The sequence below is a fragment of the Phragmites australis genome, chromosome 2 (assembly GCF_958298935.1).
Source record: "Phragmites australis chromosome 2, lpPhrAust1.1, whole genome shotgun sequence".
NCBI lineage: Eukaryota > Viridiplantae > Streptophyta > Magnoliopsida > Poales > Poaceae > Phragmites > Phragmites australis.
The window spans coordinates 7,038,760-7,064,842 of record NC_084922.1 but is presented as its reverse complement, the minus strand read 5'-3'; the positions used below and the strand labels follow the sequence as shown (position 1 = coordinate 7,064,842).

At 41.3% G+C, this 26,083-nt stretch overlaps 4 protein-coding genes across 7 annotated transcripts in view; 2 read left to right on the top strand and 2 right to left on the bottom strand.

The window, feature by feature from the left end:
- Positions 1-32: 32 nt before the first annotated feature.
- LOC133896972 (dehydration-responsive element-binding protein 2A-like) lies at positions 33-2,024 on the bottom strand. Its single transcript, XM_062337588.1, has 2 exons — positions 1,628-2,024; positions 33-895 (listed from the first exon to the last, which is right to left on the bottom strand). Exons 1-2 carry the CDS (start codon positions 1,675-1,677, stop codon positions 187-189), a joined length of 759 nt encoding a protein of 252 aa, XP_062193572.1. The 5' UTR covers positions 1,678-2,024; the 3' UTR covers positions 33-186.
- A 5,426-nt stretch (positions 2,025-7,450) lies between these two features.
- Positions 7,451-26,083, bottom strand: part of LOC133896906 (protein GET4-like) — a 31,366-nt gene continuing 12,733 nt past the window's right edge. Inside the window, exons 2-13 of one of the 4 annotated variants that reach the window (XM_062337544.1) lie at positions 25,568-25,647; positions 25,138-25,216; positions 24,776-24,857; positions 24,242-24,398; positions 23,723-23,813; positions 23,494-23,577; positions 23,366-23,412; positions 22,859-22,987; positions 21,956-22,040; positions 21,585-21,665; positions 11,355-11,423; positions 7,451-8,022 (exon numbers count right to left, since the gene is read on the bottom strand). In XM_062337544.1, coding sequence (XP_062193528.1) covers positions 8,017-8,022; positions 11,355-11,423; positions 21,585-21,665; positions 21,956-22,040; positions 22,859-22,987; positions 23,366-23,412; positions 23,494-23,577; positions 23,723-23,813; positions 24,242-24,398; positions 24,776-24,857; positions 25,138-25,216; positions 25,568-25,647 — 990 coding nt within the window. In that variant the 3' untranslated portion in view covers positions 7,451-8,016. Of the gene's footprint in view, positions 8,023-11,354; positions 11,424-17,895; positions 18,026-20,676; positions 21,051-21,584; positions 21,666-21,955; positions 22,041-22,858; positions 22,988-23,365; positions 23,413-23,493; positions 23,578-23,722; positions 23,814-24,241; positions 24,399-24,775; positions 24,858-25,137; positions 25,217-25,567; positions 25,648-26,083 lie in introns of those variants that run through there. The other 3 variants (XM_062337555.1, XM_062337548.1, XM_062337551.1) reach the window with 3 other exon arrangements.
- Positions 9,034-10,834, top strand: LOC133896944 (uncharacterized). Its single transcript, XM_062337568.1, has 7 exons — positions 9,034-9,425; positions 9,530-9,595; positions 9,760-9,933; positions 10,050-10,115; positions 10,255-10,359; positions 10,487-10,618; positions 10,705-10,834. Exons 1-7 carry the CDS (start codon positions 9,269-9,271, stop codon positions 10,716-10,718), a joined length of 714 nt encoding a protein of 237 aa, XP_062193552.1. The 5' UTR covers positions 9,034-9,268; the 3' UTR covers positions 10,719-10,834.
- Positions 14,245-20,013, top strand: LOC133896895 (protein BREAST CANCER SUSCEPTIBILITY 2 homolog B-like). Its single transcript, XM_062337535.1, has 18 exons — positions 14,245-14,405; positions 14,484-14,611; positions 14,702-14,844; positions 15,401-15,523; positions 15,608-15,844; positions 15,925-16,006; positions 16,098-16,148; positions 16,237-16,312; positions 16,518-16,629; positions 16,737-16,808; positions 17,572-17,755; positions 17,827-18,009; positions 18,126-18,268; positions 18,336-18,398; positions 18,480-18,690; positions 18,949-19,116; positions 19,217-19,524; positions 19,694-20,013. Exons 1-17 carry the CDS (start codon positions 14,378-14,380, stop codon positions 19,271-19,273), a joined length of 2,061 nt encoding a protein of 686 aa, XP_062193519.1. The 5' UTR covers positions 14,245-14,377; the 3' UTR covers positions 19,274-19,524; positions 19,694-20,013.

Below are 26,083 nucleotides of genomic sequence, written 5' to 3'. Positions count from 1 at the left end.
CGTGGATTCATTTACTACTATAGTACAGGAACTCAACACACAGGACAACTTCTTGTACCGGTTGGCTTATAGTATAAAGCTATGTCTCAGTAAGATGAAAACCACAAATGACTAGAAAGCTTCAGGTTGAAGCATTTCCTACCAGCTAGAATGAAGTTATTCCTACTGCTCCGCATGGCGACACCTCTAATATGAGAAAAGACTAAACCCATCACCTCCATCTTGGTATTCTTCATGTACTTCGAATTTTTTATCAGCATTCAATTCTATAATTATCATCTCAAGAACATCTTCGACGTTGAAGTAATCATAACTTACGTTCCCTTCTTTGTGTAAAACACTCTCCTCAGATTGAACTACCTTCAGAGTCTTCTGCTCCACGTGCATACTTCCCAAGTCATCATTCACTTCCATTTTCACCTCATGCACCTCAGTCTCTACAGATTCCACCTCATCCTTGTCATCAGACCGTTGAGCAGCCGGTGGTACATTAGACGCCAGCAATGAAAGCGCTGATGTGCAACCAGAATGGGCATCTGCAGAACTCTCTGAAAAGTTGACACGTGCTGTTGGACCATACATCGCCCTCGCCGCCTCATCATATGCATGAGCAGCCTCCACAGCAGTAGGGAATGAGCCCAGCCATAGGCGCCTGCCACGGTTGGGCTCACGGATCTCGGCCACCCACTTGCCCCATGTCCGCTGCCTCACACCACGGTATGCACAATTCCCATTCTCAGGGCCTCCTTTCCCGGCCATGCACCCTTTCTTGGAACCCTTGGCTGGTGCCTTCCTGGAGCTACTCTCCTGGAGCTTCTGGTTTTGTTCCTTCCACCGCTTGATTGTCTCAGCAATGGAGTCAGGGCCAGTGCTTTTCCTTCGCATCCTCTTCTTCCTGACCCAACAAGGCAATTGATTTCACAAAGCCGAAAATTGAAATTTTCAGACGAAAATCATAAGAACCATAAGATAATGAAGTCATGTAAACTTCAAAAAAAAAAGATTGCTCTTTCATTCCACAAAAGACCAGCTGTAATCAAGCCAAGAAGAAAAATTGAACACATCATAAAATGGTTTCTTGATACTGTGCACAAACAGTTCTTCCGCCATGGCATTCCAGCAAGCAATTGGCGTGTTGCGTGCACCACCGAGAACACAACAAGCTTCCCCACATTCACCGAGAACACAGCAAGCTTTCCCACATCCACTTTCAACAACCACATCGTCTCACCCCATTTAACACTTAGAATCTGTCTGTTCCGAATCTCACCGAACTCAAATTCTCCGCCAAGAAGCGTGGGAAATCAAAAACCTTTCTTTGGAAAAAGGGGAAGAATCACAACCTGGGGGAGAACAGTATCTGTAGAAACGCAGAGAAGGGTGGAGCGATTTAGTCCAGCTAATCCACCGCCACACGAACAGAGCGAGACGGGCAAGCTCCAGCTCAGCACGGACACTCCGCAACACTATCCGCCAAGCACGAGCGCAGGAAACGCGCATGGATTCAATGTCCAGCTGCTCCGCAGCCAGCCGCAAGAGCACCACCCCAGCAATGCTCAACGACTAACCCAGCACGAGAGGAAGAAGGATGCCGTGGTAAAGAGAGATAGAGAAGGACGCTGCTCACCTGACTTGCCCCCCGGAGGAGTCCCCTCCCTGCCCCTCTCCCCGCTCCATCGAGCGAGAAGAGAGATCTCCTCCTCCTCCCTAGATTTCCTCCGGCTGCTCCCCCTTCCTGCCTCCCTCTCCTCCCTGGCGGTGGTATCCTCGTTGTTTCTTTTCTGGGCACCAACCAGATCTTCTACGGCCGGCGCGCTTGCCCGGATCTCTCCCACCTCGCGCTCGCCTTGTTATCGGCAGGTGTCGGTGTGCCGCCTCCCTCCCTCTGACGCTGCCGCCGCTTGCTTCGGTTTTGACGTGGACGCCGCCAGCTCGAGGTGCCTATCCGGCTAACCTGGCAGGCGGGTCAACACCGCGCGCCCGAATGCGTTTACACCCATCGATCGACGGCACCCGCCGCCCTGTGCTCCGCGGCCAGTGTACTAGTGTAGTACGGAGTACTGTCCTTGCTTTTTTAAACCACTAATAGCATCTCTAATCAAGTTCTTATCTTATCTCTTACTCTATTTTTTAAGAAAAAAAGCCTCAATTGCTCTCTAACTAATCTCTCATCGGCCTTCTTATTTTTAAGTGATCCTTAACTCACCTCTCTGGACCCTTAGATTTAGGAACCGTTGCCAGCCTCCTATCCGTCAGCGACTTCCCGTTCCCACCACTCCTTCCTGTCATGGATATTTCCGACGACGACACTGTGTACGCTTGCCCCGCGTCGGCTCCTCCGCTTGCCCCGCACAGCCGGCTCCTCCACTTCGGCCCACTTCGGCACGCTCCTCCGCTTGCCCACGCCGCTGGCCCCCATGGCCACACGCACTGCTAGCTCCAATCCTCTAGTATCTCCACCCTGAGATCTGAGCGAGAGAGGGCCGAGGGAGAGGAAGGCCGATTGGGAGAGAGGCCAGCTGGGAGAGAAGAAGAGGGAGGCCGACTGGAGAGGGAGGGAGACCGGCTGGGAGGGAGGGAGGCTGGCTAGGAGAGAAGAGGGAGGCAGACTGGAGAGGGAGGGAGGCCGACTGGGAGAGGGAAGGAGGCCGACCGGGTGAAAGTGCATCTAGGCCCCTAAGTGGATTTTGGTTTATTGATGACAAAATGATTAAGGAACTAACATGCTTTTCTAAGTTATGAACAGGTTTAAAATTAGTTGTAAAGATAAGTGACGTTTGACGTCCGTCGAAACAAATGGAGAATCAATGAAGAGTACTCAATAGGATTTAAATTCTTTTATTTTTGAAATTGAGTCTAGGATAGCCGCTCTATTAAGAGGGTTGCATTTCATTGCTTGGTTAGTGTCTCAATGCTCAAGATATCCCTTAGAACTAACTAGTTGAGAGACACAATCACTCACGGACACCGAGTTTATTCTGAAAAAATCCACTGAGTCCGGATACTCCGGTACTCAGTATTTAGCCCGAAGTCTCCGAGGTAGACTCCAGCAGAGAGTCTCGGTTACGGTTTATTTTTATTTGGAAAAAGACCGGAGTCTCCGAGGGAGACTCCACCGGAGAGTCTCGGTTAAGTGTTTATTTTAATTAAAATGGGACCGGAGTCTCCGGTGTTCACCGGATACTCCGGTAAATATTTTAGTGTTAACCGGAGTCTCCGAGGGAGACTCCGGCAGAGACTCTCGGTTAGCGTTTAATCTTTTTGATAAAAAGAAAAGAGAGACCGGAGTCTCCGGTGTGCACCGGATACTCCGGTACCTGGAGAGGCCGGAGGGTCCGGCTAGTCTCCGGACTTAATATTTTTGGAAAGCTTGTCAGGACCGGAGACTCCGGTGTTCACCGGAGACTCCGGTAATTTAACAGAACTGTAACGCCTAGTTCTGACACGTTCTGTGACCGTTCTGATGCCGTTTTTGGATTTAGGGCCGGATACTCCGGTCAGTTCTGACAAAATAGTAACGGCTAGTTTTTGAGAGAGAGCTATAAATATCCCCACACCCTATGGCATTAAGGGCTTGCTGTTGCTGGCAAACTTTAGACCTCTTGAGCACTTTAAGAGCATTCAAAGACCCTCCAACCACCTCTAGTGCAAAGTTTGCAAATTTTTAGAGAGTTTGTGTTTGGAGAGAGTTCAAGCCACTTGAGCATTGAGTTCTTCATCGAGCATTCGCTGCAATCATTTCTCTTGAAGCTTTGTGCTTCTAGATGGAAAGGTGTCACCCGTAGAGCACCAAAAACTTGTGGAGTGCCACGGAAAGTTTGTAAACATCGTCGAATTGAGTAAGAATTTTTAGCTTGATCTTGGTGGTCGCTAGAAGAGGATAGGGTTGGAAAAGACCCGGCTCTTTGTGAGCTCCTCAACGGAGACGTAGGCACTTCTTTGTGATGTGGCCGAACTCCGGGATAATCTCTCATGTTCGTATTTGTGCCATTTGCTTTATTATGTGAATTTTGTGATTTGTCATATAAATTGCTTTAGTGATTATCTTGCTAGTGTTAAGTGTTATTCTAGCTCTGTGATACCTAGTAGACCTAGCTTAAACCTTAGATTCTAGCTATTAGCTTTAATTCGTAGTTATTCTAAAATTCCTGTATAGACCGGAGATTCCGGACTAGACCGGATACTCCGGACCATACCGGAGTATCCAACCTTTACCGGAGTATCCGGCAGATTTAATCCGCTGTTTTAGTTTTAATTTTCAGAAAAGTCTATTAACCCCCCCCCCCCCCTCTAGGCACTTTCACCGGGAGAGAAGGGGGAGGCCGACTTGAGAGGGAGGGAGGCAGACTGGAGAGATGTTGGCCGGGATAGGTCTAGGAGAGAGTGTAGGCGGACTAGAGAGGGAGAGGGCTGGCTGGAGAGATTTTGGTCGACTGGGAGAGAAGAAGAGGTCACCTGGAAAGATGTTGATCGGCCTCCTCTATGCCATGATACAATTTTGTAATGCTAGAAAGTTTGATGCCATGCTAGAAAGTTTGCAATGCCAAAAATCGGTTAATTTTATATTTTGCAATGCTAGTAATTAGTATGATGGTTCAATTTGTGTTATGCAGGTGCAGGTTACAACAATGGATGGTTTTTTGGAATTGATGAGTGAGCAAAACATTGAAGACAATGGACTGTATTGGGATGATAGTCAATTTGTAAGCCCACCTGAGAAGCAACAACAGTCACATGTAGAAGCTGGTGCATCCCAAAAGGCAAAAAGGCTAGATCAAAAACTTTCAGTGTAAAAGACGACAACATGTTGGTGTCAGCATGGCTAGAAGTTAGTTTGGATGCTATACAAGGGAATGAACAATCCCGAGCTACGTATTGGTAAAGAATTACCGATTATTTTCACGAGCACAAGGACTTCGCATCTGATTGTAATTGCAATTCTCTCCAGCACTATTGATGTGTCATACTAGAAGGTGTTAATCGGTTTTGTGGATATTATGTCTAGATTCAAAACAGGAGGCAAAGCGGGTGACATAACAAGATAAAGTATAATGTTCTTTTCTTTATTTGATTGTCATTTTATATGTTGGTGCAAATATAATCAAGCGTATTTACATATGTAGGCAATGCATGCATGTGAATTGTATAAGTCAAAAGACTCAAAGGACAGATCATTCGGATTATTGCATTGTTGGAATATATTGTAGCACGAGCATAAGTGGAATGATAGGTGTGTCCAGAAAAAACAGAAGACATCCACCACTGGAAGTCTGTCGTCCACTCCTAGGACCAACGAGAGTCATCTAGAGGATGATAGGGAGGCTTATACTTCAGAGCTCGTGGTTAGACTAGGAGGTAGGAAGGCGAAGAAAGAGCGACAACGATGAGGTAAAAATTTTGTCTCTCATGGAGATAATCTTTACATGGAAGCGTTGGAAAACATGTGGGCTAAGAAGAAAAAGGCAGAAGCCTTGAAAGAGGTTGCAAAAAAATAACGCTATGATGAGAGACTTTCACTTGAGGAGAAAAAGATTGAATTGAAAGAACAAGATATTGAGTTAAGGAGAATAATTGAAGATGATAAGACGATGAATATGGATCTCAGTGGTATGAGTGAGTGACAACGACAATACTATACGAGCTTGCAGGATAAGATCATCACTCTGCGGTTTGGTACATGCTCTGGTTGAGCTACTTTATATATGGAACTTTAAGTATTTTGTTGGCACTTTAAGTATGTTGTATGAACTTTAAGTATTTTGTTTGCATTTTACAATATTGTATAAACTTTTAGTCTGTTGTACTAACTCTACGCTAGTTGTATGAGTAATGTTGTTGTGTTATGAAAGAAGTGCAAACATTACCATACGTTATTGCAACTGTATACATATTTAAAAATATTACATGATAGGTACTGACTACATTATTACAAGTGCATACATCATTTGTAGATCTCAAGTACTCATCACCGAAGACTTCAACAATAGCTTTCACAAATCTTTTAAGACTCTCTATAGCAGTACTTTCTCCAATCCGAATATAATCATCGATAGCATCTGCTGCTACTCCATAAGTTAGCATCCTAAATCCTGCAGTTATCTTCTAAAAAGGAGATAACCCAAGACGTCCGTTCCTATCTCTTCTCTACACAAAATACTCATCATGTTGTTCTACAGCTTGTAGTATGCAAAGAAATAGAGAACGAGCCATTATAAATATGAAGAAAGTAATAAGAATCAGCCGAACCCAAGAGGATGAACAAACAAAAACAAACCATTTACAAATATGCGACGAAAGAAAATTGGACTGTAGGTAGGAACATCTAAAAAGTAGTCTTCATATAGCCTCCAATACCTAGCTTCTCTGTTGCAGTTGATATACTGATGTCCATGTACGAAATTGTCAGGTCGTGCATCATTCATAAGCTCATATTGAGCGTGTGCTTGGTGTAGTGTAGCAAGAATGAGTTCATCGTCATCATCCTCCGACGACGATATTGAATTTAAGAGAAAACGATGACTCATTTCGATCAGAGATGGAACTACAAGGGAGTGAGACTTGGTGAATGATAACCAGGGGTCTGACCGGATATATGTAGAGTTGGAAGAAGTAACTATTAGAAAAAAGTAGCTATTGAAAAAATATATTCGTTGGACAAATAGTATATGTTGGAAAAATATAGCCATTGGAAAAAAATAGCTGTTGAAAAAAATAGCCATTGAAAATAAATTATTAGAAATATAGCCGTTAGAATTAATTTGAAGTTACATGATAGTAGTAAAATATGTGTAAGTGAAATATAAGGAGTCAAATTTAGGCGATCGGTGGAGCGCATAGAGAAATAAGGTGTCAGTCTGGATAGAAAGAATCCCTATATAAAGATATAAGAGGTCAAATATAAGGGGTCGGTTGTAGATGCTCTAATGTGCCCTTACGTTTGGAGCTTCTTGTTAGTGCTGCTGACTTTGTAGCTTGGAATTTGGATGCCTTTGATTTGGCAGCTGCGGCAAGGCTGACCATTTTGTTGTATGCTGATTGTTGGGCTAGTGAGCACTCCTTTATCCTCCTCCACCATCCGGTGGCGCTTTTCTTGTTGCCTCACTATTCTTTCCATCTTTCTCGCTAGCGTCTAGTCCAACTCGTCCTTGTCGTCGTGCTGCCTGCTTGCCACCATCCTCCCCCCTCTAAAGTTATTATTGTTGATGAAACTTAACCCTAACATTGATCATAAATATAGAATATTTGCTATATCTGGTGAGCATAATAAGAACAAAATCTCATGAAAGTCGATCAAGATAAAAAGTCGGATGTAGATGATATAATAAATAAGATTATCGAAAAGATTGGATCTATATATGTAAGGTCATTATTGTCGGTGAAACTTAACTCTAACATTGGTCATAAATATAGAACATTTGCTATATTTGGTGAGCATAATAAGAACAAAATCTCATGAAAGTTGACCAAGACAAAAAGTCAGATGTAGATGACATAACAAATAAGATTATTGAAAGATTGGATCTATATGTGTAGAGTCTTTGAAGTATGGTTTATTAGGACCATGACACGATAAGCAGATGAGCATGAGCTAGATATGTCTAACCTAATTGCATAGGCACACGCAATGCATAACACATGAGTGGCTGACATGTAGCAAAAGAAGGACAGTTTAGTGGCTATGTAATAACATTTTGACTAATAAGACCACTCATTTGCAATTACATGCAGAAACATAGTAACAACCACCTCTGAATTATTCCACGTGGATAAAAAGATGACAAGAAACTTCCAGCCTACCATGTCCATTGTTACGGCTTGTCACCCGTCAAGATGCAACTGTGGCTTCCTCGTTGTCTACCCTTGACTGGGTTGCTTTTGTGCTTGCGCAATCCCGTAGCCAATTTGAGGATGCGGCAAGCATCCTCTTCTTTTTGCCCACCTTTTCCTTTTCAAGCACATTACCAATATACGATTGATTTACGTCAAGTGTAAAGTTGTGAGGAATCCTGGTGAAAACTAGCTCTGCAAATGATGGATTACAGTTAAAAGATCTTTTCATACTGGAGTTAAAGTTTCCTAACTAAAGTTGAAATATTTCCCATTTTTCCTCGATGGAAGTTGTAATTTAGGGAGTTTTACATCCAAGATAAAAGTTTATTCAGTCCCGTGCCAGTGAAGAACGCGCCGGCCGCAGTTTCTAGCGGATGCCCATCGTCTACTTCTTCCCAAAGGATGAAACTCAATTTGTATCTAATCATAGTGCTTGTGCACCTCCCGTCATCCAAGATCCTCACCGGCGTTAAGGTTCAGGTGCTGGTAGTGGTAGTACAAATATTTGACGTTTTAGATAAAATCTGATTAAACTTTTAAAATTTTGATTATCAATAACTTAAAAAACATTTAATTTGAAAATGTGAAAAATCATATGTGCAAATGTGCTTCGAAAAATATTTCCATAATCTTATAAGCTTATTGGAATCTATAAATAAATTTTAGTAGAAAATAATGGTTAAATATACACATTTGAGATGATGTGTTGTCCAAAACGTCGAATGTGTTTGGTCTAAATCGTAAGTATTTTTAACTGGGAGAGTATACCACACTACCTAACTACCTACAAGAGTAACCAGGCTGGTACAGTACCAGCACCGTAGACTAACATGTCAGGGTATGAGCATATATTCATCTTCATCTAATGATTTAATTAGATGACTTCATCTGATGATTTCACACTACCTAGCTGGATTCGCACCTAACAGTAAACAACACAGCAGGCGGTGGCGGTGCGTGGCGTGTGCACTACCACCGCAGGTGGGAGGATGACGAGCCACGCGGGACAGGTGCGAGAACGAACAGAAGCAGCCGGCTCCGCTCGGCCGAGCTGATGATGACCCGCGGTGTGCGCTGGCGCCCTAGTCGTTCTTGGCGGCGCCGTGCTGGCCTCACCGCTGGCAGCCACCTGCTGTGCCGCGCGGCCCGCCTTGCAGGGGGCCTCGTCATTTCGTCGTTCGGCCTGGCCTGCCTGGCCCTGGAAGGGCCTTCGCGAGTGGCCCGTGCCGCTTCCGCTTCCTCGGGCCCACCGAAAAGCGCGAGGGAAAACGCGGAAGGGGTCGAACTCCCGCGCCGTACGGTCATTTCCCCTCCCCTCCCCTCCGCCCAATTTCGAAAATAGAAATCCTTCCTCCCGTCCCGTCCCGTCTCGGCTCGTCTCGCGGCACCGCGTCTCCTCGCCGCGATCCCCCTCTGCTCGCCTCCTCCGCCGGGACGGATGCCGAGCAAGTGGCAGGTCTGGGGCCAGCCTGACGGCCGCCTCGTCTGGGTGCCCGCGTCCGACGCTCCTCCGACTCCGCCGCCCGCCGCGGCGGGTCCGCCAGCTCCTGCGCCTCCTAACCCGCCACCGCCGCCCGACGACCGGCCAATCGAAGGTTCGATCTCCATCTCTGTACATCCCTCTGCCTTCGCGTTGGCCTCGACCGTGGATGGGTTGCTAACTGCTGACGCAACACTTCCTCCGCGTCGCTCCGGTCAGAAACCCTAGCCCCCGGCGGCGCCGACGGATGCCGCGTCCATTCCATGGCCGACCTCCTCCTCGAAGGTACCGCCGCCCCTCTCCCTCCGTCCACTCTCGTGCGTTACCTCAGTACCGTTTGTGGTTGCGCGTGTGCTGTTCTGTGCGTGTCGGCCGCTTCCGGCGTTTGCGCGAGTGGCATCGTGTCTAACTGGCTAGTGGCCGCTTGATTTCGTTGATGGGATCTGCAGCGCTGGACAAGCTGATTGAAGGAGATGGGTTGGCTGGATTGCCCGAAGATGCAGGGAAGGGTGGGCTGTTCTGCACCGGGTCAAGGAGGTCGGTGGCCGTCAGTGAGAGGGCCGTTAGGAGAGCAAGAGCGTTGGTTGGGGACGAGGTGGAGGAGGAAACCAACAAGAGGAGAAGTAAGAGCTTCTTCGTGCAAGACAGAGCGTTGGGTGTTTGGTGGCTTGGAACTGGCACTATTTATATTCGTTTCTCTATGACTTCGGCATTGGGTTGATGAGTTTGTCTATTGCAGAGCAACCATTTGGCGATGATGTTGGTCTAGAGGGCGAACCGAGAAAAACAGATGGTCCATTGAGAGGTTAGACTTGTTTTTTTTTTTCCTTTTCCTTTCTGGAGATTGGACTAGATTTTGCAACTGGAGGAAAAGGGTGCAAAATTCTGATAATTTTGATGAAATCCTGTGGTTCTGTACTGAGATTGTGTAATTTCAAATTTAGGTGGTATGCATAAAGATAGCTTGTCCCCAATGTTCCAAACTGGATCAGGCAAAGCAGTTTCGCTCAGCGAAGACTCGATTCAGAAGGCAAGAGCTGTTTTAGAAGGTAAGAAGTGTTTTCTTATTTTGTGCATGATGGCTTTAAGTTGTCTTTCTGTAATTTAAGATCTGTTTTCTTTTGTGTTCGGGGCAAAACTGTCATTAATAATGAGATACCTCACTCTTCTTTTCAGATAATGTTGAGAATGCTGCTGGTGCCAGACAACCAATGTTCCATACCGGAACAGGTAGATTGGTTCCGGTTAGCAAGAGTTCCATGGACAAGGCAAGAGCTGTTTTGGAGGCTCAAACCTTCGCAAATGAAGGTTAGTTTTGTTTAAATAAGATTTCTATCTTTCAAACTTCTGAATATTTTGCCGATCCCAGACATGCCTTATTTTTGATTAACCAGCCTCTATTGCATGAGGTGTAGGAGGTGTGGATGGCATGGAACAGTTTCCATTGTTCCAAACTGGTTCAGGTAGGGCTGTAGCAATGAATATGGCATCTATCCAGAAAGCTAAGGCAGTACTAGAGGAAAATAATATAAATGAGGGTAACATTGATTACAAATTTACGATACTATTTGCATTCACCATAGTTTTTTCCTAATTACTTTGATATGGGCACCTTCATTAGTGTCGTGATACAATTCCCCTCTTTTTTAGGAAATGTGGAGGGTCCTGGTAGGCCCGATCAGTCTCTGATGTTTCAAACTGGTTTGGGAAGACCAGTTTTGATCAGTGAAAGATCCAGGGCTGTGCTGATGGATGAAGGTGGTGAAAATATTGGTAAGATACTAAGATTAGACTATTAAGTGGTTACTAAATTCAATCATGATATTAAGTGGTTACTTTTTGTTGTGAAGGACAATTGGATACTGGCTGCCAGCTCCCAATTTTCCAAACTGGACTTGGGAGGCCTGTTTCTGTGAAACAGAGCTCAATTAACAAGGCAAGGGCAGTTTTGGAGGAAGAAGATGTTAAAAGAAGCGGTAAAGACACAGATACTTCCTTATTGTTTCCTTTACTATGTAATGCACTGGATCATAGTATTGTTTACCTTTGTGAGATTCAGGAAATGGAGATACAAGTGTTTGCGCCACATCCTTTCAAACTGAAACACCGAATTCTGTTTTGATGAGTAGCAGTTTGATTATGAACAACAGAACTTTTACACCAGAGGGAAATGCTACAGTGCAAGGTATATGCCTTTCCCAAGTTCACTGTAAAAACTTGTTTCTTTAGTGCTATTGTGCAAACCATTTTTTACAATTCATTAGTAATATAAACATAATAGTATTGGTACATCTTAGATGTTTCTCACTTGATAATCTTTGTTTTCCACTTGAAAATAAATATAAAGACAATGGCTACTTGCCGTTGTTTCAAACTGGGTCAGGGAGGTCAGTTGCAGTAAGTAAGAGCTCAATCAAAAGGGCAAGTGCAATTCTGGAGCCAAGGAACATTGCAAAGGAATTGGAAGGTAAATCATGCTCAAACATCGCATATCATCCTTTTGTAATTGGCATGCACTCTTAATAGTCAATCAGTGGTAAATGGTATGTCACCTTTTTTTTATTAACAAACACATTTTCTTTCTGAAATTCTCTCAGATGAAGCTCATTTCGATGATGGTTGTGCCACAATATTTAAAACTGGATTTGGGAGGTCTATCTTAGCAAGTGAGAACTCGAGAGAAAAGGAACAAAGAGGTAACTTTATGTTCTTAGTTAATTCACTTGATTTCAAAGTTGGTATCGATAGCTTTTGTAAAAGTCTATATTCTATGCTCAGTTAAGTATTGATCTCTTATGTGCAAACCAGTAAATAGTGACATTGGAGACGGCAATGGTGAAAATCCAGGGATACAAAATTTAGCACTGGAAAATGGAAGTTCAAGTCATAGTTCCAGTATCCTCTTGGAGCAAGGAAAATTTGTATCGGAAGGTATCTTTTGGAATACTGTGTTACACTGTAGGGCTTTTTACACAGATGGATTTAGTATTAGATTCACAGAACAAATCAGACATGATACACCTTTAATTCCACTCTTTGAAATGTAAAATAGTATTTACAACATTATTTTGAAAGGATATGAAGATTGTGGAAGTGCATTGCCAATGTTTCAAACTGGATCTGGAAAGTCTGTCTTGGTTAGTGAAAGCTCAGTGCGGAAGGCAAAGGTTGTTCTGGAGGAAGGTGATGTAAACAGAGGTATTCAGCATGCATATCGAACTTTATTCTGAGGCTATTTTGCTGATGCATCAACCGATACTTCATATTCAACTTCCGTTCTCTGTTTATTTTACGACATCAACTTTTCAGAGTCTATGAGATGTGATTTACTTTCTGTAACTCTATATTAGTAAGCATTAACCAAATTATAATATTAGAATAGCAATTTTGATGACAAGCCTACTGATATTGTGTTCATATGGTCAATATAGATAGTTCTAAATATATTGCTAGTCCAATTTTACAAAATTTTAATGGCACACATTCTTAAATATTTTTAATGGCACACATTCTTAAATATCAAATAACAAAGAACAGACGGAGTAAAAACTAGAGTGTATTGGAAAAAAATATGTTTGAAAGATGCATCATGGCAAGAGATTGTCTTAGTTAAATCTGAGGTCCTACGCTGCCTTTTTAGCTGTGAAAATTAAGCTACTAAACTCAGTTCACGAAAAAAGATAGTAATAGATCACCAATTTTCCACGTTATCATAAAAAGAAGAAAGAAAAACGTTGCGTCTTTGGCATAATCCATATTTTTGTTTATGCAACCCAATCATGCCGCTGTGCTCATGTAGAGCGACACACTTAGCTTTTCAGACAGTTGCATCAGCCTATTCTGTGTTAATAAATGAAATAAGTGCGCACAAGGGTGCAAAATGACAAATGTATGATGCATTATCAAGTTTCAGATGTATGATATACGATAAGTGTGGGCAAGTTAACTCAGGTGCTGATGTGGCATGATGATCATTCGGTGATTATTAGAGAAACTTGTTTCAAAAGGATGCAAATGAGTGCATGCTTTGCGCTTTTAAAATTATATTTATTTTCCCTTTAATTATTGCTGATTTGAGTTGTTCTTTGTCAGACAACCACAAGTTGGTTAACATGGAAAGAAAGTTTCCAGTCTTTGTTTCACCTCTCAAGACAAGCTGTGCAAGAACAGTAAATATATCTTCAGTTGGTGTTTCTCGAGCTGCTACCTTGTTGGGCTTGGAGGAGAATACCCTTTCAACACAGTTTTTTGGACATGTGGGTGATAAGTTGGGTACAAAGATAACTGTTGACCGGGACGATCCAAAACACAGGCTCGATGTTGCATCTGCACTTACAGTTTCTGGTGGCCCTCACAAGAGTTTTTGTCCCACAGAAAACCAAATACTTATGGATAGACATAAGCAATTCGGTTTTTCTAAAAATACTGCCTCTGATACTGGTGAGCATTCTATCAGGTTCAGAACATCAGGTGGCCAATCAATGGCTATTTCTAGTGGTGCAATACAACGTGCAAAAAGCCTTCTGGGTGAATCGGATTTAGTGGTTTCACCAAATGATTCCGTAGGTTGCTCTTTGGCACCATCTAGTAAAGAGAAGCTACCAAATTCAACTATTTCTCCAGAAGGAGATGAATCTGTCTTATTGTGCATAAGTAGAGCAAATGGATGTGCTGTACCTGATACCCCTGCGACTAAAGGAAATGCTAATGGGTTTCATGTGGGGAAGGAATATCGTCCAATCAATGAAATCCCAAAGGTCCCGAAGCCTCCCTCCAGATGTTTATCTGAAGGTGACAATGCAAGTGACACTAAGGACAAGACCAGGAGGCACCACATGCCAGCTGGAGCATTGGTTGACATCACTAACTGCATGGCTACACGTTCTGGAACTACGGACCACTTTACTAATGGAAAGAGAATAATCGGGGGAAGAAGCTCCATATCTCCATTCAAACGGCCCCGTTCTTCCAGGTCCTTTGATTTGCATCCTGTCTAGCAAGTTGTAAACTCCTTGATGTCATGCTTCTGATATATCCTTGATAAAACTGGATAGGTTCATCACGCCAATGAAAACTAACAAACTGTCCTCTGCTGGTAAGCTGATGGGTGATACATTGTTAAGCACATTCTCCAGATTCGTTCCTACTTGATTGGCTGGACTATTATTCACAGGAGAATCCAAACTACCATCAACTCAGATCAGTCCCTGTAGGACAAAGCTATCTGCACGTTATCCTTTCCAACATCAAAGGAAAACTTATAAAGAATATTTTGGTGGTCCTCCTTGCTTCAAATATTCGGTACGCAGAGTGTTGCATACTCGCATTTCATTTCTGCAGGTGCATTAATTTCTCACTTTGTTGACTGGGAATCTTTCTTGTGATGACTAGACTGAACATGTATTAGATGATGTGAAGCTCATGGATGCAAAAAGAGCTGAGAGGTACAAGTTTCAGCATACGGGTACTGGGGCTGAAGAGTTTCAGAAGATGCTGCTCGCGTGTGGTGCTTCATTGTCATATGCATCTAAAGAGTAAGCATCATTCTTTAATGTCATATTCCAATATTTCATGCTGATGATACAATTCATGCTGATGATACAAGATTGACCTTTACAGGGTGTTTAAATTGTGGGATAGAGGGGTGGGATTGGGATAGGGTTTTGGGGTTCCTCGATAGAAAAGAATAAAGGCTTAGAATTACTCCGCCTCCTTTCACAATCTCTATCCCACTTTTCTATCCCTCAACGTTAAGGCTATGCCATTCTAAGGTGCTACTAAGCAAGCCCGTTGTTAGATTAACTAACTAGATATGATGCCTTTGCTCAATAAGTGATATAAAATGTTTGATCATTACTTTCCAATTTCACGTGTTTCTAGTGAACTGCCTACATTATGATTTTTTTTCCAGGGATTTGTTCATTTTTTTCCAATTCTTTTTTTTGCTTCATTTTCATCATGCTAGGATTACTCTATATTGACTTACATGTTCTGAATGCTGGATGCCAGTAAAAACTATGAGATAGTTTTCTTCTCTCCAAATAATAAGCACATCCTGGATATCGAATCACTTGAATCTTCCTGTTTTAGATGGGTCAGTAACCACTATAAATGGATTGTGTGGAAACTTGCTTCACTCGAAAGATGCTACCCAACTAGAACTGCTGGTCAGTTCTTGACTGTTGCCAACGTTTTTGAGGAGCTGAAGTACCGGTAAGATAACGGGCATGTCTTTAATTTTACCATTTCAGTTGTATGGATGCATATGATTTTATTCATGAAATATTATGGATTTAGGTATGACAGAGAAGTGAACCATGGCCATCGGTCAGCAATAAAGAAAGTTTTAGAAGGGAATGCTTCACCATCTTTGATGATGGTCCTGTGCATTTCAGCTATTTACTCTTGTCCTAACCTAAATAACAATAAGTTGGAGGTTGACAAGGCAGATACTAATGAAGACAGCAATGACAATAAAAGCTTGCCAGCTGCTAATAGAAACATGTCTGTGAAAATTGAATTAACTGATGGATGGTACGTGGTTGCGTTCTCCTTATTGCATTGAGTTGAAACTGAAGGACACCCAACAACATCCAGTGTCTGCCTCTTCGCAGGTATCCACTTGATGCATCATTAGATACGGCACTTTCAGAACAGCTGGAGAAAAGAAAGCTTTTCTTAGGACAGAAGCTTCGGGTACTATGCTGTTTTCACTTTTCATGGGGACATGGCTATAGTTAATTACTTACTCCTAACATATATGACCTTATGTGTTCTATCTTGGCAGATATGGGGAGCTTCCTTATGCGGGTGGTCTGGGCCTGTGTCGTTCCATGAGGTTTGCCTGATGCCCTGATCCATTCATTAGTTGTACATAAGGACTAACACATAATTAAATGTCTTTGTTGATGACTTCGTACTTTCAGGCATCTGGTTCTGCCAAATTAATGGTCCATATAAATGGCACCTATCGTGCAAGATGGAATGAGACCTTGGGATTCTGTATGTGCTTTTTGTACTATAGTTAGTTTTTAAAATAAAAAATAAAGATAATTTTATCTTGCTTATATTGAAAGCAAAACATGTACTCAGCTGGGATTACCAGTGTACAATACAAGTACTTGAAAACAGAAAATTTGTACTCCACGTTCTGCTTATCCCTTTTCAAACTGCTGTATTATCTTTGATAACCTTTCATACATCTCAGGCAAGCATGTTGGACTTCCACTGGCATTCAAGTGCATAAAAGCTTCCGGTGGTAGAGTTCCTAAGACACTGGTTGGAGTCACAAGGATATATCCTGTTCTGTACAGGGAAAGGTATACTGCTGGATGCAATTTAAACACATTACAATTGTCGGAACAAAAACTAGGATCAGATACACATATGTGAGGTGGACTCTCTAACACTCAGTTGAGTAATTCAGGTTGCCTGATGGTCGCTCTGTTGTGAGATCTGAAAGGATGGAAAGAAAGGCACTAACACTGCACCAGCAGAGGTACGTAGTTGTCACTAAAGCAAATGACACAATTGATTGCCCTGAACGCCCACAACTCCTAATAGACGTCGATTATCTATAGAAGTATCCGAGTAGCGTTACAAGTGCTAATACATGTACAGTGTGTCAAAGCATCATTCTGGTGTGGCTATTTTTTTTTTTGGTCCAGAACATTCTCAGCATTTTTTGGCATGGGGATTATGAAGTTATATTTTCTAAATGAACTGGTGCTTATCAATTGCCTCTGCTTTTCATCCTATTAGCTAAGGACTGGGCTTTCTCCTACCATTATCTTTTGGTGCAACTAAGATTGCAGTTGTCCTCTTAAATATCTGGTTAATTGTCTATTAATCCCATTTAATCGTGCTCCGCTAATAATTATGAGTACTTCAGGATTTGTATTTGCACAGTAATTTTCCCTAATATCAGTGTGCCAGGCTTTTGGAGACCATGTTGCAGGTAGCATCATGTATCCCCTCCAAAAAAAAAAAAAAAAAACAAGTAGCATCATGTAAATCTACAGGTCCTGTGCACTGGTGAATAGTGATTGCTGTGGGTTGCCTGTTGGTATTATTAAATTTTCAGGCAACATAACTGTATCATCTATAGACTCATTGTTGGTTGTTGCATAGAATCAGTTGAATGCATTCAGACTAGAGCCCTGAAGTTGCTGAACCAAAATCCGTGGTAGTTTTGTGGCTCTATTTGTTTGATATTATCCCCCTTTTAGTGCCATCGCAATAATGTTTACCTTCCCTTGTAGTGTATCTAAGATCGCAGAAGATATTCTGTTTGAACAACAAGAAAACTGTGACAGTACAGATGATAACGAGGAAGGGGCTAAATTTTGCAAAATGCTAGAGCGTGCAGCTGAGCCTGATGTTATAATTGCAGGCATGACTTCAGAGCAGTTGATGCATTTGTCATCTTATAAAGAAAAACGAAAGGTAAATAGCTCTAGCATCTATTAGTTAATACTTTATGGAAAGCTGCAAATGTTACACCAAATATATTGCAGGTGGTTATGCAAAATGAAGTAGCTAAGAAGGTTGAAAAGGCCCTCGAAGTAGCTAACCTTAGTTCAAGAGATGTTACACCATTTTTGAAAGTGAGGGTGATGGGCCTTGTCAGTAAACTTTCTGCTTCAAAAGCCAGTAGCAAGGAAGGGCTAATAACAATTTGGAACCCTACTGAGATGCAGGTATGGCACAATCATCCTGCAGTTTATAAGAGTTCTAAAGCATCTTATTCTCTGTTGAAAAGGGAACAAATGATTTTTGATGTAAAGCATTAAAGCTTCATCATTGCTACTGACAGAAAGCTGATCTTGTGGAGGGACAAATTTATTCTGTTACGGGATTGGTGCCTTCGAACTATTGTACTGAAACCCTCTACTTGCATGCTAGAGGATCATCTACGACATGGAGGCGCTTATCATCATCTCAGACCACAGATTTTAAGTAAGAGACATGACTGCACACTGATTACATTGCATCGTTCAACCTTAAACCATGTTTCTTGTTGCAGATCATTTTTCAGCCCTCGTAAAGCAATTGAACTGTCAAAGTTTGGTGAGGTGCCGCTTTCAAGGTCAGTCTAATCCCAAATTAACTCGCTGAATCTTCTCTCGTTGTATCAATGAACCTTTTGAATAATTCCTGTTTATTTCAGTGAATTTGACATTGCAGGTGTTATTTTGTATGTTGGCAATATTTATTTATGTAGCAACCAGAAAAGGCAGTGGCTCTTTTTGACAGATGGATCTAAATTTATCTCTGAACAAAAGTCTGAAGAGCGAGATTGTCTTCTAGCAGTTAGCTTTTCTTGCCCAACCACTGGCGAAGACTCAGCATTATTTAGTTATGCCCTCTCCGGAAGTATAGTATGTGATATTTTGATTATGCTGTATATATCTTAAGTTGGCGTATCTTTAAATCTGAAATACATTGATACTGTATGCAACATATGACATATCATTAGCCCTGATTATGAAACCTCTATATTGAGCGCCACTTTGTGGAATTCGTTGCTTAGAAATTTTAAGACCACTTCCAGTAATTTTTTTGGTTGTTACATTTGTTCAGCTTTAACCCTTTCAAAACAAGTGCAGCTTTAGCTTATTGTTACATTTGCTACACAGGTTGGTTTTAGTAATCTGGTCAAGCGACAGAAAGACCAGATGAGGCAAATATGGGTAGCTGAGGCAACGGAGAGCTCTACCTATACTCTTTCCCATGAGATTCCTAAAAAATCCCACCTTAAAGAAGCTGCCACTTCTGCTGAGAGATGGGCTTCAATATCTTATCCTGTACGTTTCTTCGCCTTAGAGAGACCATAGTTAAGTGCTACATTTTCTGATGATCCTATTGTCACTCATTGTTTTACCGCAATATGAATGGTTCTTGCAGAAAATTCAAGAGCTAAAAGAAAGGGTTTTATGTATAGTTGGCGATAGTGGTGTCTGAATCATAATAAATGCTGCTGCCTGCTGCTTTTGCAAATGATGAATTTGTTTGGGAGTTCTTCAGCTTTAATATTTCTCACTGGCGATAGTCACTGGTGGTTGGAGGCAGTGTGTTCAAGTACTGGACCAAGATGAAGCTTATGCCAGTGGGATGTTCGTCTGTCAGTATGAACCGATGGACAAGAGAACGAACAACTACGTTAAACGCTGCACGGAATGCAAGTGACAAGGAGAGAGATGTTTCTTCAGCAGGTATGGCGATTTAACCCACATTATTCATAGCGCCTGTAGATATGTATAATAATCCATGGTATGTATTGGCGCATTGCGACATACCATTACAACAAGATACGCAACTAATGCACGTAGCATGCAAACAGAAGTTACGTAGCTGTAGCCATGAGTACTTTTGTGCTTTCAGGGCTTGCTATTTGGGGCAGGACAGATCAGAGAACTCAACGAGCAGGGGAGGTTTCTCCGGACTCACATGAGCACGCTTGCCACTCAAGATGAAATCATCCTCATGGAGTTTGAGCGTAGTTGGTGCTCCTTTCTTGCCAAGGAGCCTTGTGCAGGCCTGTCGCGTTCAACACTCAACTGCTGTCTTGTGCTGGGATCTGGGGGCTGCCATGTCTTTATGCTGCCCAGGCTTACATGAGCAACACATTGTAAGCAAGTCCCTATCCAGGCTCGTTTATAATTAGCTGGTGTACGAATTTCTATTTAATTTGATTTGTTCTACACACATTGTTCTTTTTTGGGAAAATCTATGAGCATGAAGCAAAATTAGAGCATGTACAATATGGTGCTTATAGCAGGTGTTTGCGGAAAAAAAAATTCTCAACTGTAGTAGCACATGTGCTTATGCGGGGTACTTTAGCGCCACTATTTATATTAGTGTTAATAAGATAATTAATCATATTTAAGTAAATATAGTCTTTGTTTGCATCGGAAATTATAATTTTTAACACATAGTTTTTGTTTGCATTGAAAATTACAATTTTTATGTGTGCTTAACACTGTAAGCACCTAATATTGCTCATGCCCTTAAAGGCCTTAATATTGTACTCAGTCTCCCCTGGTGGAGAATCGATCTGATGCTATTGGACTATTGGCTCTGGATAACTTTTGTGGCAGTTATTGTATGGTTGCCTGGTCTGGCTTGGTCCAAATTACTAGTTTATGATCGCGATCATGATTGCCAGAAAACACATTTTTGTGTGCCATTGTTTGATTTGGCGCTAGGTACCACTGCATCGCTACGGAGAAAATGTACTACAGTCACCTGTGGCATACTGAACTCGCAATTAATCCTGTCTTATGTTTTTTTGTGCAAGTTGGAAATCAATTGATTTGTTTACCACGTCTTCAGATTACAAAAATGAACTACAAGGCAAGCATCCCTATGGAAGCTTCTAGTGATAACGCCGTAAATTAAAATCAATGAACATACAATCGGTCATCACGTGGATCGAATGTAGCTAGCATGCTAGCATCGTGAAGTGGGTTACATATGATTTCTCCAAAAGTGAACAAGGCAGAGCCAGCAAAAGGAAAACAAGTAAATTTAGGAACAATCGTAACTAATAGATGATTTTACAGGAGAGCAGAGGAGCATGTATCTTCATGCATTTTGCTGTTAAATGTATGACCTTGGATATTCATGAATGAGGAAGCGCCTTTGGAGAACAAAATGTGTCATGGCAGCAATTGTAATATCTCGCTCAATGATTTTGAAGATGGCATTAAAGATCAAATTATTTCCTCATCTATTATATCTGCAGAATGTAGAGAATAAGACCGATAAATCTTGGGCTTGGAATTTGGTAGGCTGTCGACTTGTGGTTCCATACTAATATTTTCCGATTGGTTTGTAAAGTGTTAGCATATATTGACATCACTGTTCGATAAACTTTTTAGTGTCAATTGGTCACTGCATTGTAATTGGGCCATTAGAAATATGTGAACGTGAAACTATACGGTGCAGGTACATAGAAAGGTAAAATTTGGGACCTATGAAACCTAAAAAGGATACCAAAAAAACTGTAAATTAGCACTGGCATTTTTCCCACCGAGGTAGGGAGGTAGTGACTAAGAAATTTGAATGACAGGGAAAACATGGAATGGTGAACTACATGGGAAACCTTTGCATTTAAAATTTCTGACTGCTTACAACAATTATAAGTTTATAATCTTTTAGACCATTTTTTGTTGCTTTCTTCAGAAGTTGATACACATGTCAGGAAAAGTCATTTATTACCACCAATTTCAGAACACAAGTTACGGCATTAGTGCAAAGACATATAGCTTACCTTGAACATGTCACCAAAAAGTCCTTCTAGAGGGTTCTGGCGCTGTATACCGTAAAATTTCGCAGCTATTTCATCCAGTAACTGCAAAACCCAACCATGCCACCTCATTACCTTCTTTAAGTTTGCTTTTTTTTCTCTCTAGTTTTGATATGATATGATATGATAGCAAGTTAGTTACAGCAATAGCAGCAATACAACTTCCATTTTCGACCAACTCCTACAGGATCTAAAGTCATCATTTTTTATGTGGCAATTTTTTAAAGCAGTTCTCCTGGTTCCTGTCAAATTCATGTTTACAATGGTAAAACATGCCTTGTGATGGTAAACAGATGTTCATAAGGAGCTACAAAATATTAGATAAAAGGCACTACCTCCTCAAACACAGAGTCACGATCTGTACTTGTCTTATACTTCTGTCGAAGTGTCCTAAAAAGAGGGTAAGCATCTCTTTCAAGCCTGTAAACAGTGACACGTGTTACAAATGCCCACAAGCACAGGAAACAATAACAAAAGAGCTTCTCACTAGCATACAATAAAGCCCGAGTTTTGAGAGCAATGCCATCAAATAAATGTACATGCAAGTAACAAAATGTAAAACTATCCTGAAATGTTCTCCCAAGATTATTTCAAGCATACATGGTGACTTGAATATGTTTTTTTTTTCATTTTCGTTTTCAAACATATCCTGAAATGTGCTTACACTAGAGCCAGCTCTTTTTCATTTTTCTCTTTTTGGTGTTTGTAAAATGATCGACTTTATAGCTTCTTTAATACAATGACACACAGTTCTCCTGCAATATGTTTGAACTGTACGATCAGTTTGTTCAAAGGGAAAATAAAGCTATCAAGCAAATCTGGGACAACATACCACAGAAGTGTGCCAAAATAAGAAAACACGACACCAGCAATTTATGAACCAGGCACAATATGGGACATGAACGTATCAGTTAAACAGGTACTAATTGTTTCACATCAAGTCATCAGGAGCAACTGAGCAAGACATGAGTCTTAAGTGCAAAAATCATCCAATGTACTCATAAAAGCTTAGCCACAGAAGCATTTGCCATACCTTCAAGCTGTGATTTATCTTTCTTTTGGTAGAAAATATAAATAACATATTTGCAGTTGACAATTGAGAACTATCATGCAAAAGTGCAACGTTCATTCCGCTAAAATTAGTATGTGAATGCAATGAAAAAACTGTAGGACAGATGTCCAGTCCGAAAGATAGAATTATATTGATAAAAGATGCAGAAAGAATAGGACAAACTGACGTTTGTAAAAGATACTTGATGAACTGAATCAAATCTGTTTTCGGAAATTCCAAGTCAGCAGATTTTAGTTGCGCCTTCATCTCATTCATAAGCAAATTTGCATCTCTCAGATTCCCTTGAGATAGGTACCTTAAGGAAAGAACATTATGTCAGAAGACTGAATATTTCTATCTCTATAACATTAATATATTGTTATGCTATCCCATCAATGGAACATTTAGTTAACTTTACAGTGTGCTAGTCTCTGCATTCAATTATTATCCAAAGGGGATTTGTAGATCACACATCAGGATATTTCATTGAGGCAATAGATCCTAATCAGTGTCATTATTAAATCATGGTACATCTTGCATGCATACCAAACACAATGTTAGCGAACCTGTACTTAACATTGTAAATAGAATGGGAACCAGACATCTCCTGCATTGCAAAATGCACTGAATATCTGCACTCATATATGCAAAGGATATCCTCGCTCCCCCCCCCAAAAATGAAAGGGCATCTTACATTAGGACACCACGTGCAATTGCAGTATCATCTTCACCAGGGTAGCACTGCACAATACAACACAAGAGATTAAGAGTACTTAACAACTATAATATGTAAAACTTATTTGTTAAGAACAAAACCATTACCTTGCCCATAAAGTTCAGCAGCATAGAAGCGAACTTTTTAGGATCATTTCCGCGCACAAAATGACTTGAGACTTTAGTCATGTCCTGCAGTCAAGGAACTAACATAAAAACTTGGAGCACAATCACAAAAACAATAAAACTAGGAACAGCCATAGTGACTCATAAAAATTGCAGCTCTAACATAGAAGACATCCACATTCTTATCAGCCAATGAATTAAAGCAAGTTACCGTTTCTGGAGATTCAGAATATACATATTCTGCTAACATAACGTGCAGCTCAGGAGATCCATTTCTCGATGCCCCAAATTCAGCAGACCACCTTAATAAACGAATGACACATTATTAGTGCCACATGAAGATAGCAGCTCGAAATAGGAGAATCATCACAATGCAGTAACCGAGTAAGCACAGTGAGTATAAAGTAGAAAATATACAGATGCAAAATCCAAATATTATGGGAAGTTATTGTATCGCAGTTTCAAAACTACAAAATAGATTAGCACAAGCCAGACTACATTTTGAAACAACACCACCATGACCAACTCTAGAAGTGTTTTGCGGAGATTAATAATGAACATGTTGCTGCAAGTACTCATTAAAGCACAAGGAGGAAAGCAATTATTATTGAAAAGCATATATTTTTTTCTCTTTTGACTTCAACCGGTCGATCAATCTGTATTTTGATATGAGATGGAAGCAAATGAAAATGAGGAACCATGCATTACCCTATCACTATAACCTCCTTACCTGATAGCAGCTTTCAGGAATGATGAACAACTCTCTGCGCGCACTTTTGCAGCAGAAATAGCTTCAGATAATTTATGCCCATCATCGTCATAGTCATCTCCAAGGAAATGGGGAATGGATATCCTGGGGAAGGCCTCATACATCTTTCTGATACGATCTAGGGTAATACAATATAGTTACAATCGCCAAATGTGATACGATTAATCAAACTTGCCGCATGCGTTCATTTGCTACAGGAAGAGTGCTTTATTCAGTTAATTTCAAACCATAAAGGAACACTAAGATTTTTTGCATGCAAAGAAGAAGAAGAGAAGCACATATTTAGCACTAGGAGTCACTTCTTTCACCAAAAAATTAGGATCTTCAATCTTTTTTGCACAATGGACTTGCTAGGAGCATGCTAAAATGACATGTTGCAGAATAAAATATTGTTGATTTGCTAACTATAGGAAGAATAAAACTGATAAACTTAAGGAAATGTTAATTGACAATCAATAAAAGGAACTTATGTACATTAAAAAGAAAAAAGCTGACCAAAAGTTTCTTCATTATAAGGAAGCCCTCCCTTGACAAGGGTGTCCACAAAAAGGATAGCAAGTTCAGCACCACAAATTACCTGAAATTGTTAATAATAATACAAATACATTGAGATCTTTTACCAGTAATTAAAAAATGGAATGATTTCGAAGTTCTAAATGCTGCTGTTCCTATCATGGATTTGGTCAAATGCCAATTTAGGTTGATGCATGTGCATAAACAGATAACAACGAAATTCACGTACCAGCATCAGCTCCGGCAAATCTAAAGCACCTTACTATACAGAGTATGATAGCCTGCTACCATAACCTCTGTTTTCAATTAAAAAACCAAAACAGGAATGAGGGCAAGAAAGTAACCTGCCCATGCTTCAACTGTACCAAAGCGCCTGACTGAAGGATATCCAAGGCTTCCGAATGCTTCTGAGCAGCAACATACCTACATGAGATGTGCCAAACAAAGTTAAGCTGGTTTACTGGTATATATTGATCCTCGAGCTCACATTCTTCCCCAGTTGATTCTTGTTAGATTTATGTACAGTATTCCTCAGGTTAAATTTTAAGATGCTATATGAGCCAAAATAATTGCAATAGTAATAAAGCACACATCACACTGAACCGATTCATATCTTGCTTAGGCCGTCTAATTCAAGTAATGTAATGGTGTGGAAAGTTGATCCCCATCATGCAATAAGAAATTTTCACATGGACTGAAGCATAAGGTTATCAAAATGATGAAAACAAGGGGAGCAAAGGGAGCCACTATTAAGTTAAATCATATACATGGTACCTTGCACTGGTTGACTTGTACATTTGTTGGGCTTCGTAGTAATTTCCTCCATCCACCATATTCTCAAGCTTTTCAATTGCCTGGAACACATAATTCATTATTACAAAATTAATGAGTAGCTGATGCACAGGCCCTGAGCATGAAATACTACCTAATGCCGCCAAGGAAGCACAAGGAACTCGCCTAACAGCTAATGCAACAAAAGGAGCACAAATATACTTCAGATAGATAGGACAAGGTGCCTTTCAACGCTGATGCTCGGATGTTGAATCAACAAGGTAGTAGGCCAAATTCAACATCAATACTGAACCTTTATCCGCTCGCGTGCATGCACAAGCCTCCTTGTAATGGAGGCACTGAGCACGAATCGGCATTTGAACCCTAGCTCACAAATTCGCCATGCCAAGCGACACTCGGGAAGGCGGGCGTCGCGAAGCCGAGATCCAACCCGCCCATCGCGGGCACGCCCGCGCTAATGTGCACGCGCTCACCGCACGCGCGGGGCGCGAACAGAGG